This window comes from Gorilla gorilla, chromosome 8 (genome assembly GCF_029281585.2).
Source record: "Gorilla gorilla gorilla isolate KB3781 chromosome 8, NHGRI_mGorGor1-v2.1_pri, whole genome shotgun sequence".
NCBI classification, from domain to species: Eukaryota; Metazoa; Chordata; class Mammalia; order Primates; family Hominidae; genus Gorilla; species Gorilla gorilla.
Window position 1 is genome coordinate 72,661,942 of NC_073232.2, and position 12,315 is coordinate 72,674,256.

At 42.9% G+C, this 12,315-nt stretch overlaps 1 protein-coding gene across 2 annotated transcripts in view; it reads right to left on the reverse strand.

Annotated features, from left to right (window-relative positions):
* The window catches only part of BMS1 (BMS1 ribosome biogenesis factor), a 48,886-nt gene extending 39,488 nt beyond the window's left edge, over positions 1-9,398 (reverse strand). Inside the window, exons 1-5 of one of the 2 annotated variants that reach the window (XM_031015383.3) lie at positions 8,514-9,398; positions 6,936-7,144; positions 5,842-6,032; positions 4,267-4,346; positions 1,007-1,195 (exon numbers count right to left, since the gene is read on the reverse strand). In XM_031015383.3, the coding sequence (XP_030871243.3) occupies positions 1,007-1,195; positions 4,267-4,346; positions 5,842-6,032; positions 6,936-7,111 (636 nt within the window). In that variant the 5' untranslated portion in view covers positions 7,112-7,144; positions 8,514-9,398. The remainder of the gene's footprint in view (positions 1-1,006; positions 1,196-4,266; positions 4,347-5,841; positions 6,033-6,935; positions 7,145-8,513) is intronic. The other variant, XM_031015384.3, reaches the window with a different exon arrangement.
* Between the last annotated feature and the right edge of the window lie 2,917 nt (positions 9,399-12,315).

Below are 12,315 nucleotides of genomic sequence, written 5' to 3' on the forward strand. Positions count from 1 at the left end.
TCTAAACAAGAAGCAATCCTAAGAAGGGAGACTTCCAGCAAAGCCACCGTCCTGAGGCTTCCAGAGCCTTGCTGGCTTCTTTCAGGATTTATTAGAACCCCACAGAGGCAGACTGCTCTGCAGCCAAGCCGGGGCATCCATCTAAGTATGGTGAGGAGAGGGAGGTGAGGCGTCTGAGCACAGAAACGGTTCTGTGGCCGATGGTCCACAGCAGTATAGAAAGGAAGGGGCAGTGCCTGGTCCTGTAACTGGGAGAAACTTCCGAGGTACTCTATTAAGTCCTGACCCCAAAACAGCCAGACACTGCCTGGTGCAGCAGGTACAGAGAGAGATAAATGAGATACACCAAGAGGACCCAAACAAGCACTCTTTTGAGGGAAACCTTCCAGAAGACTGAACACACACACAAAGGAATTCAGCAGGCCAAAGACTGAACACATACACAAAGGGAATCCAGCAGGCCAGAGACTGTGAACACACACACAAAGGAATTCAGCAGGCCAGAGACTGAACACATACACAAAGGAATTCAGCAGTCCATAGACTGTGAACACACACACAAAGGAATTCAAGAGGCCAGGGACTGTGAATACACACACAAAGGGAATTCAGGAGGCGAATCCTAGAGAGACATTTAGTAATGTCTCTTTAGTATTTTTTTTTTTTTGAGACAAGCGTCTCACTGTGTCACCCAGGCTGGAGTGCAGTGGTGTGATCTTAGCTCGCTGCACCCTCTGCCTCCTAGGTTCAAGCAATTCTCACTTCTCAGCCTCCTGAGTAGCTGGGATTACAGGCGCATGCCACCACACCTGACTAATTTTTGCATTTTTAGTACAGATGGGGTTTGGTCATGTTGCCCTGAGCTCAAAACTCTAGGCTCAAGTGATCCGACCGCCTCTGCCTTGCAAAGTGCTGGGATTACAGGTGTTAGCCACTGCACCCGGCCTCTTCAGTCTATTTTAAAAGGATTATACTGTTAGTATCCAACAATTATTTCTCTTCGTACCGGGTAAACTTCTGTCCAGAACCTGTGTTTTAATCGCTTCTTTGTCTTCTTCAGTTGCTTATTATGCTTGAAGGAGTCGAGGTGGGTGAGAACTCCCATAATTTTAGGAAAGCCATGTACTTGACAGATGTTTAGAAACTCAAACGTTTCCATTTCAAACCCAAAGCTGGCATCTATAAGCATCAGTACCTAAAAGCAGAACACATCATTTCTCAAAGAAACTACCAAAACAGACCACCTACACTAAGGGTTGGCAACTGGCCACGGGCAAAATCCAGCCCATCACCTGTGTTTGGAACTAAAGTTTTATTGGAACACAGCCACATTAATTCATTTACATATTGTCTATGGCTGCCTGTGCACTACAACTGCAGAGCTAAGTAGCTGCAGAAGATATGATCCACAAAGCCAAAAATATCTACTACCTGGCCCTGGACGGAAAAGTCGCACTCCAGACTAAATCAAATGACTACACAGGCATCACCCAGACAGAGAAACCACCACCCTCTGACTTGCTCTAAAAGCCAACCATAAGACAATATCCACTAGGATATAAACTTCCATTATAAGAATTTTAATGTATGAGAAGTAACTCAGAAAAGGCTGGGTCTAACCTGGCCCTTACCTAAGAAATCCTAATTTAAAGAAATCAAGTTTTCTGTAAGGTATTTTTAAGCCAAATAACAGGTCTCTGGCATCCAAAGAATGGGAAGAAAGTCATAATCAATGAAATACATTAAATATGTACAGAAAACCAACCTCTTCTTTCAATCACCTCATAGAAAAAAAAACCACAATCTGTTTTTTGTTGAGAAGTATGCAGTGGAAACCTCTATCTTATATGTTAATTTGGATAACTCAATTGCTCAGAAATTTTTTTAAAATAGCTACCAGTTTAGAATTAGGTCAAAAAAAAAAACAGTAAGATTATGATGAATGGTAGTCTATAAGAAAATATAAGCAGATGAGACCAATTTTTAAAATTTAAGATGCTTCAAAGATGCAAAATAATTTCAGAATTGATTCCTGGAAACTTCTAGTTTAAGTATTAAAAACATTTCTGTTCTTATCTTTGCATAGGTAACTAAAAATAACAACAAAAAAAAATGGAAACAGAAATGCCCATCTTTGATTAAACTAGGAAACATTCAAAATCCGAAACCACAGAATATATGAAGGTGGGCTTGTGAGAAAGCACAGCTGCCACTGTGGACTGAGGCAGCAAGCACAGCTTTTCAGCAACACTGGACCAGCTCAAAGGACAGGCGGAATATCCTCACACTACATTTGATGCCACAGAGTGCCAGGGGGCAAGCAGCTGGTTGTAGGGTCAGGAAGAACAGGGAGCAAACAGTCCCTCAGCTGCCAGTCTTTGTCATCTAAGCCAGTGTTATTCCCCTAATCTACACACGCCTGTACACACCCAAATCCACGTATTGTGTGTGCCTTTGCTGTACACAGGAGGCTTTGACAACCCACAGCAGAGCAGTCAACATAAGCTAGGCTAAATAAATTATGGTGCCTCCATAGAATGGAATATTATATTAAAAAGGAGACAGAGCTGCAGTACTTACTGACTATATACCTCCAAAATACATTATATGAAAAAAGCAAAGCATAGAACAGTGTGTAAAATAAGCTACCATTTGTTTTTAAAGGGTGGCATGTGTGTTTATATGTATCTAAAAGGATACTGCTCTGTAGGGATCTGAGAGACCAGCGGTTATACTAAGGAAAAAGAAAATGCACATTGTGTGCACCCTGCATTACAGTTAGAGTGCTTTACCAAATGTGTGCGTTCCTTTTGAAAAATCTTTAAAAGATTTACATAATAGGCATCTCTCTCAATGATGGTTAAGAGGCTGGGAAGGGGAGCAGGGAGGGAGGGACAAAGAGGGAAAGGTTAACAGGTACAAAAATACAGTTAGAATAAATTCTGGTGTCCAACAGCACAATAGGGTGACTATAATTTATTATATAATTCAGAATAACTATAAGAATGAAATTGAAATGTTCCTAACACAAAAAAATGATAAATGTTTGAGGTGATGGATATCCTAATTACCCTGATTTGATCATCACACATTGTATGCTTCTGTCAAAATACCACATGTACCCCATAAATATGTATAACTATTATGTATCCATAATAATTAAAAATAAAAAAAAGCAAAGGCATCTCTTAATATGTATGTCTTTAAAATTAGAAACTTGCTACATTTTAAAGAGAAACAAATGACTTCTATGAACTATTTCAATCATTTCAAGTATACAAGATTTAGTAAGCTTACACTACGTTAATAATAACACTTATTTTTACTAATAGTAACATTACATGTTCAAAATTTGAATGTTATTTAGTTTTCTGACATTACAATGGCACAACTTTAAAATCTGTATTACTTTTTACTTTATATTTTAGGAGTCTTCCTGGGCCAAAGTATAAAATCTGTAGCTCTTTGTCACCAAACAGCTGTCTAGAAAAAACTAAATAAAAATGAAAAAATCAAGGTGTCTGTCACCCCACACTTCCTAATCAATATGGCTTATTTTTTTACTAATTTGTATTTTATTTTTGCTAATTTAAAAGATAGTTAATAGACTATCAGAATAGTGAACATTATCATTTCCATAAATGCAAGAGCATTTACATTTTCCATACACTGAGTACTGTCTAGATTTTTTATTGATAAACTGACCACTTCTTCAGGGCAATTCATGTACTTACTTCAGCATTATCATTAAGGATGAAGGTTCTGGAACCATCAGGAACAAGGGTCCCAACTTCACACAAGTTACTTAACTGCTGGCAGGCTCTATTTCATCTTATGTAAACTACAGATAATACCTACTCACCTCAAGGGTGTATCAAGGGTTTATGTAAGCTAAATTTGTAGAAAGCAGTTAGCACAGTGCCAGAAAGAGTCCAAGAAGAAATGGTACTTACTATGATATATTTGTATGTATATATGTATACATATTAATGAGCTCTTATTAGTTGTGTTCATTAAAGGTTTTCTCTATCCTGTGATTTGCTTTTAGATTTTGGAATACATTTCATTGTGCACATTCCATTTTTATTATTAACATAACAACATTTATTACCATAATTATCATCAATTCAATCATATCTACTGTATCACTGATGACCATGATTCTTTTAATGATTATAAGACTCTCTTCCCTTCATCACGGGATAAATAACCTATCACAATGCTGTAAGTCTCCATCAGCACCCCAGGCTGCCCCTGCTGACTTACCAGATCTGCTACTTTAGCCAGATCAATCATCATGTTAATGTCACACCCACATTCAATAATGGTGAGTCTGCGCTTTTTACCTATAAGTGAAAAGACAAAAACTTTACTTTAAAAAGACCCTGAAAAAACTCTAACCATCAACTCTTAATCTTCATTTTTTAACTGCATCCAGTAAAACATCATATACATTTACAGGAGCATACAAGAAGTTCATTTTTACAGGCAAAAACTGATAAAATAAAATAAATTCCATTCTGTTTTTCTTGCTGTGTTCTAAATTTAAATAACATCAAAAGTCTACCCAGATGAATAAAAGTGCTCAAAAAGGGAAAATTCTGACTGCACAGACTCCATGATAACCATGATCCTGCTGTTCAGCTGCAGGCCCAATGTCTTTGCCTCTATCAAAACTTCCTGTATTCCCACTAGAGCTACAAACATCCTCAAACATAATGCAACAGAATATTCATAACAATAATTACTTCTAAATTAAGGTAAAAATAAAACAGTCAAGAAAATATGGGCTGGGCACAGTAGCTCTCACCTGTAGTCCCAGCAACTTGGGAGGCCGAGGCAGGTGGATCCCTTGAGCCCAGGAGTTTTGAGACCAGCCTGGGCCATATGGGGAAACCCCATCTCTACAGAAAAAAAAAAAAAAGGAAAAAAAAGAAAAATTAGCCAGGCGTGGTGGCATACACTACTCAGGAGGCTAAGGTAGGAGGAATGCTTGAACCTGGGAGGTAGAGGCTGCAGTGAGCTGTAATCATACCACTGCACTCCAGCCTGTACCACAGAGTAAGACTCTGTCTCAAAAAAGGGAAAAGAAAATATGGATGCTCCAAAGATAAAGAAAAGCCTCAATCCAATTATATTATTGCAATAACAAGAGATTTCAGATTGTACATTCCCATTCTACCACTGGAAGTTTATTTCATTTTCCCTCAAACTCGGAAAGGTCACCATCTCCCAAAGCAGACAATTCTCACAGGAAAAAGAGAAAACTCGCACTTCCACCAGAATGTGGCTTCATAAGGCAAGCATATGCACCTGGCACATAGGAGGTGCGTGCTATCTGTTAAATGATGTGTTCACGGTGACTAGGCCTGCTAGGCCCTTCCAAGGAACATGTTTGGCAAAGCCATAGAGCAGTCAGGATAAGACATAGTGAACATTATCATTTCTCATACAAAAAATGGAGGAGGAAACCAGGAAGAAAAGGAAAGTATCACCTTAAGAGGCTGGACCACACATCCTTCTACACGGAGGAAGAGGACTGTGGCTGGTGTCGCAATCGAGCAGCAAAGCTTGATTTTCCAGCCCGAGTGCTGGGTTCGAGTATCTTCCTGCCTTGGAACCTCCCAGAGTTCTGGGAGGAAATGTGAACATTATCACACCCTTATCTCTGGGAACTTACCCTTTTCTGAAGCTATAGCCAACTTAGTAATACTAAGTATAAGAGAAGTAGCATGATATGACAATATTTAACATGTTCCACTCAAGAAAACAACAAACGCATGCATGTCCCTCAGATGACAACAGCCACGCCAACTCTGTGTCTGTGGTGGCATCTCCTACCTGACACAATCGTCACAGGGCCTCTGATCTCGGTCAACTTCTGCCGGGTAAAGTTCCGAATGAGGCATTGTATCAAAGTGCTCTTTCCAACTTTTGGAGGTCCCATCACCACTACCACTATTGGTGGGGGCTCTAGTGGAGTTCGATCAACCACTGGAATATGATGCTTTTTTGTCTTCAAATCCTGAGTCCTATTCATTAAAAAATAAACAAATAAATAAATTGTAAACTCATTTTCAAAATACAGTAAAAGGTATCAACCTTATAAGTAGACTTTTTTGGTACACTTATAGCTATGAGTACTTTAGCACATTTTATAGAAAGTACAACAGACAATATATAATTAACTTGTCAATTATTAACTTGCTAACTTCTGGCCCCATCCAAATAATTGCTGTTCAATAAAGATGTAACAAGATGACTTCAATGCTATAGAGAGCTGAAAATTAAACACTCCTTAAATCTGACTGTTTTAAGCGTGATTTTAATAGTTTTTTAAAAAACCAAAAGGTAAATAGCGAGGCAGTACATCATAACAGATAAGAGCAGAGGCTCTGGAGTTACATTTAGCTCTCCTACTTACTGGTTATATGATTGGAGGTAACTTGTTGTCTTGATCTCAGTTTTCTTACCCATAAAATGAGGGCAAGAATGATTCCTACTCTGGTAAGGCTGCTGGAAGGATTTAGTTGAATAATGTTTAAAGTACACTGCTAGGCATATCACAAGGGCTCACTAAATAAAGCTATATTAGTATTAAATATTGTAATTTTTGTATTTTATATTACAACTATGTAAAACATACCTGGGGGGAAAAGCACACTTATCACCATAGAAACAGTTTAACATTTAGGAACAAACAAAGTCTATAAATTCTTCTATCCTGGGCAATAAACACTAACCAGTGTGCAGATGCTGGAGGCAAGGCAGCTTCTATGGGAAAAGCTTCTCATGTTTTAGTGAAAGCCACACACCATGCATCTCCATGTCCTTTGGAGCTGGACTAGACTCGTGAATCCAAATGTCACCTGTGAGAGGCTCCTACTATTCAAAAAGAATCAACGGAAGAATGACCAGACCGTAGCCTAACATACCTGTGAAAGGATCGAGCCATCCGCACAGCAGACTGAACTGCAAAAGCTTTGGGATTTCTCTTCCGGGCATCTTCTTCGTCTCCTAGCTGGAGATCCTGCAGATGCCGCTTCTTTTTCTTTGCAGCTTTGGGTCCACTGTTTTTCTTTCTGTGTTTCTTCTGGTCCTTAGCCTCCATAGTGGCTATTTACCAATAACAAGTAACTCTAACCTACAAGGAAGAAGGTTGGGGTAAGGAGATGGGAGAAGCATTTTACAATCCAGGCAATACCCAGGGAAAAACAGTAAATTTCATTTATTTCTTTATGAAGAGATGATGTATTTGTTCACTGAACAAGGGTAGAAACTGCTTAACCATCTCCAATTTCATTTCTCTCTGTTATGCTATAAATTAGATGAGTTACCTCTCTTAAGATTACATTTTATGGTTAAGTTACTTTTTATTCATCTTAAGTGTCAACATCAGCAGTATCTATTTCTGCAAGGATAGAAATATACTATATCTGTACTTTTCAGCCATTTAGCCATTAGCCACATGTGGTTACTTACAATATATTTAGGGAAACTGAAAAAATGAGTTTTTAATTAATTTCATTCTAACTCTAAATAGTCACATGTGGCTACCATACTGGACAGCTCAGACCCAGGTATCAACTGGACTGATGAAGTGGTTTCCTAACTTAAACTAAAACTTAAATTTTAATAAAAAAATGTGAAACGTTTTTATGAACCTCCAATATGATCGCAGTATTAATTTTAGTACCTGTTGACTCTGTAAAACTCCTAAATTACAACTTATCTACATACATTTGAAAAATAGCAATATCTGTACGTGTGAGATAGGACTGGTTCTAGATGACACCTGGAGACCCCATGAACTTACAGAGACCCTTCCAGTGATTTCTGAGTTACCTGGGAATCTGTGGCTAATAAATTGGCAATCACTGAATTAGTGAGTTATTTGAGGAAATCGGGCTGCATAAAATCTGACAGCTTGATTAAAAAAAAAAAAGCGGAGCAGGATGCCATTTCATTCCATTAAGGTACTGTATTCATTCCGTTGAATAAATATTTGTGTCTGTCTACGATGTGCTAGGCACTGTGCCAGTAAGTGGATACAGCTATTATCTGACTTGCAGAGGTAATCCAAACTATTATCTTCCGCGCCATGCAATAAGGGCGACATTGGAAGGCTGCACAGGGTGCTACTGGAGCACGGCAGTGAGTCAGAGGCTTCCCACAGACACAAACACCAGCGGAAACAGAAAGTCTTTATGTATCACCATAATGTCAAGAACATTATGCCAGGAGTTAGGAGAGCTGGGCGCTAGGAACGCTTTGAAACCGAATAGCTGTGTGATTTCAGAGATTATGTTTCTTCTCTGCTATATTTTAGTTCGGAACTTGTACTAATGTTTCTCTCCCTGTCTTTCTTCTTGGTGGGAAAAGCACAATTTGGGGTCAACAGATCCAGCTCAGGTCTAAGTCGCCTGCCGGGACCACGTCGCCAGGAAACGAGGTCTCCCAGCCACCTTCCCTCCCCGTCTGGGCTCTCTGCAGGGATTCATCACGTCACTCACCCAACTACCCCAGGACACCTCCGGCAGATGAGAAATATGCCGCTCCTCGGGAGCAAAGATGACCCGGAGGACCGGGGGAGGACCTTCCCACACGCACGACTCGCGATCTTCCCAGTGCCCCAGAACCAGGGACCCCACCGCCGCCTTCCCCAACCGGCAGCACCGAACCCGCTCGCAACCGCGACTCCTCAGTTCAGCATGGCACCGCCGGAAACGGAAATTCACAGTCGCGCTGACTCGCCGGAGGGAAACAAGAAGGCAGAAAAAAGAGACCGGCGTGGGGACGGCTTTCAGGGGAGAGCCTGAAGAAAGAGGGCTGAACAGCTGAGTGCGGACGCAGGCGCCGTCCGCGCAGTGCGTTCCACCGGGTCCGGGTCCTTCCAGATTCCTCTCCACCCCGCCCTCGGAATCCGCGGCCTCAACTTCCGCGGTGGGACTCCGGAGCAGCGTGCGCCGCGCTCGGCTGAGTTCTCGCCGAAGGCCAGGGCGCCTCTGCGGCCTGGCGCCGGTTAGTTAGTGTGGTGCAAAAGCCGGAAGGAGACACATTTGGTCCCGGCCTCCCGGCAGTCACCGTGCCAAGGACGAATGGACTATCGCTTGATTTGGAGTACACTTCCTCCTCTTTAAAGATAACAGATGAGGGGGATCTCGCGTTCTGGGGTGCCCTAAAGCCCTCTTTTGGCAGGGCGCAGTGGCTCACGCCTGTAATCCCTACACTTTGGGAAGCCGAGGAGGGAGGATTGCTTGAGCCCAGGAATTCAAGACAAGCCTGGGCAACATAGGGAGCCTACCTCTCTCTCTTAAAAAAAAAAAAAAAAAAAAAATTAGCCGGCATCGTGCCGGGCTCCTGTGGTGCTTGTGGTCCCAGCTACTCTGGAGGCTGAGGTGGGAGGATCGCTTGATCCCAGGAGGCGGAGTCTGCAGTGAGCTGAGATGAGCCACTGGACTCCAGCCTGGGCAACAGAGCAAGACACTGTCTCTAAGAAAAATAAATAACATAAGGCCCTCTTTTGCCAGGACCAACAAACCCTGAGGGCAGGGACAAACTGACCCAGCCTAAACTGCCTCGCCCTCCCTAAACCCGGGAAAGGGGCTTTACCTGAGTGAACGTAGCATCTTGCCGTTTTCTTACTGCACAGCTTTACCTTCCCAGGGATCCGCCCATTGCCACCTGAGGAAATGCCTTGGAGTCCATCTAATCCCCAGCCCAGCTACTTGGGAGCCTACAGAGCGTACATTGTCAGAGGATGCATCTTCCTCTAGTCTTGGAGGGTTTCTTTTCAATATGATCCCGCTGGTGCATTCAAGGCTCAATTCTACACCAAAAACTGGGCCCACTCCTGTCGCGAGAACCCCAGGCGTCAGGTCCTCTCACAGGCACCTTGTTCTTGCCCTCAGCAGCCCCCAGGTATTCACTCTGCATATTCTAGATACTGGGTGCTGGACTTGGGAGGCTACCCATGTGGCACAAGCTTCCCTTATCCCTGTAGAGCTTAGAGTGTTGTAACTTCTTCACACTACACCTCTTACTTCTTGAAGATTTCAGTATCCAGGTAGATAATCCTTCCAACATCCTTTTGGTCTCATGAAGCCCACTCCTGTCCTCTGCCCTACCTCAGCTTCCCCCTCCCTCCATGATCAGACCTTAGACCTTGTCAGGTCCAAGGACTGCAACCCCCACAGTATCCCACTCTGACCAGGTCTATCTGTCCTCCTATCTGTCCAGGTCACTCCCTATACTGCCCTGAAACAAAACTCCTGCAACCTTACCAGCACCTCCAATCCAGATCTTACTACCTGTTCACTGTTTCTTCCTTCCTTTATGACCCTCTCTAGCGAGCCAGCTTAAACTCAATGGCCAACCATTCTCATTGATCCCTTGCACACCTCCTCAACTCATGCACCTCCCTGTCATCTCCTATCTGCTTGGTAAGATGGGAGCCCTGGATAAACCCAGCTCTCCATCTATTCCATGCCACGACGATGCAACTAAACATGGCTGGAGGAAAACAGGACCATGCCAGCCGTCCTCACTTTAATCATTCTTTGCCTGGTCTATTCAATCTCCCATTGTTCCAAGTGAGTATTTCGCACTTCCTCCTCTCTGTTCAATCCTTCCCACTGCCTCTCCCTTCCTTGCCTCCTGCTTTGCTAAGAGAATAGAAGTGGTAAAAGTCTTCCACAGACTCCCACGTCCACCTCCACCCATCTGCCTCTTATTGCCTCCCTGTGACTGTGGATGAACAACTGCTAGGTCCACCCAAAGAATCCTGCACTGGACTGCTGGATCCCATCATCTCTTACTGCTCCAGGGTGTCACTCCAGCCAGCCTATCCTCTCTCCAACATCAGCAGTATTTCCCTTTCTACTGGACTCTTCTCATCATCACACAACATGCAGCTATTTCTCTCATCTTCAAAACAAAGAAATTACTCGACCCTATTTCCTATACCAGGACCTGCACCTTTTCTATGTTCCCCTTTGCAGCAAAACTTCACAAAAGAACAGTCAATACATACTCTGGCCCCTCTCCTATTCACTTTGATTCACTTGTCTCACAGGACTCCACCTGCAGCCCTGGATGCTCTTTCTCAGCTGCTTTTGCTGGTTCCCCTGCTCTCACCTGTTTAAATTAGAGTGAGGCCATAGGTTTCGGGCTTCAGTTTTCTTTTCTTCTGTGTCTATACTTATTCCCTGGATGATCTAATTCTGTCTCAGTTTTATATGCCATCTATATCAGTTATTGATATGTTTTGGGTCTGTCCCTGCCCAAATTTCGTGTGGAATTGTAATCCCCAATGTTGGAGGTGGGGCCTGGTGGGAGGTGATTGGATCGTGGGAGCAGAGTCTTCATGAAAGGTTTAGCACCATTCGTCTAGTGCTGTTCTCATGATAGAGTTCTCACAAGATCCGGTTGTTAAAAAGTGTGTAGCACCTCCCCCCACCACCTCTTCCTGCTCCAGCCATGTAAGACATGCCTGCTTCTCCTTCACCTTCCACCATGATTGAAAGTTTCCTGAGGCCTCCGCAGAAGCTGTCATGCTTCCTGTACAGCCTGCAGAATCGTGAGCCAATTAAACCTCTTTTCTTATAAATTGCCTAGTCTCAGGTACTTCTTCATAGCAGTGAGAGAACGGACTAATACAGTTATCAATTTATTGCATCTCTGCTACAAACTCATTCATCATTGCCTGCTCTGCAAAAATGGAACTGGGCCATTTAAATATTTTCCTCTGACATTATGTTAGGTTTTGTCAGTAGAGAGCAATGGAGAGACTTTGTTGGCGAAAGCAGTCTTTGTTCCTGGTTCTTCTATGCTCCCTGGCCTGGCTCCTGCAGGTGGGTGACTTCTCCGGAAACACGGTGGCCAGTGCCCAGCAGGTCCCACTCCCCCCACCAGCTCCAGGCAGTTTTGTTATAGAGTAACTCTTCTGAGACACCGCTCCTTTCCCCAGCACCTAAAGAAGTATTTCTAGTAAGTTCCAGTGGTATAGCACCAGTGACTCTCCTGACATGCAGAGGGCCATAGCTGGGTTCCTCTGATGAGGTGTAGGGGCAGTGCACTAAGAGGAGAGGACTCTCCTGGGCTCTCTACCTCAGCCCTAGGCTAGTGGTTGCTCCTCCTATACTTCCTACTAGTCTGTGCCTGGTTACTCCACTTCCCTGTTGCAATTAACACTTCTTTATATACATGTTTCCTGTTCAAATGACTGTGTAGCTTCTCTTTCCTAATTAGACTCTGACCAATACACTATCATTTGCCAACAACTCCCAAAGTTTTATCAATGACTCAGACCTCTAA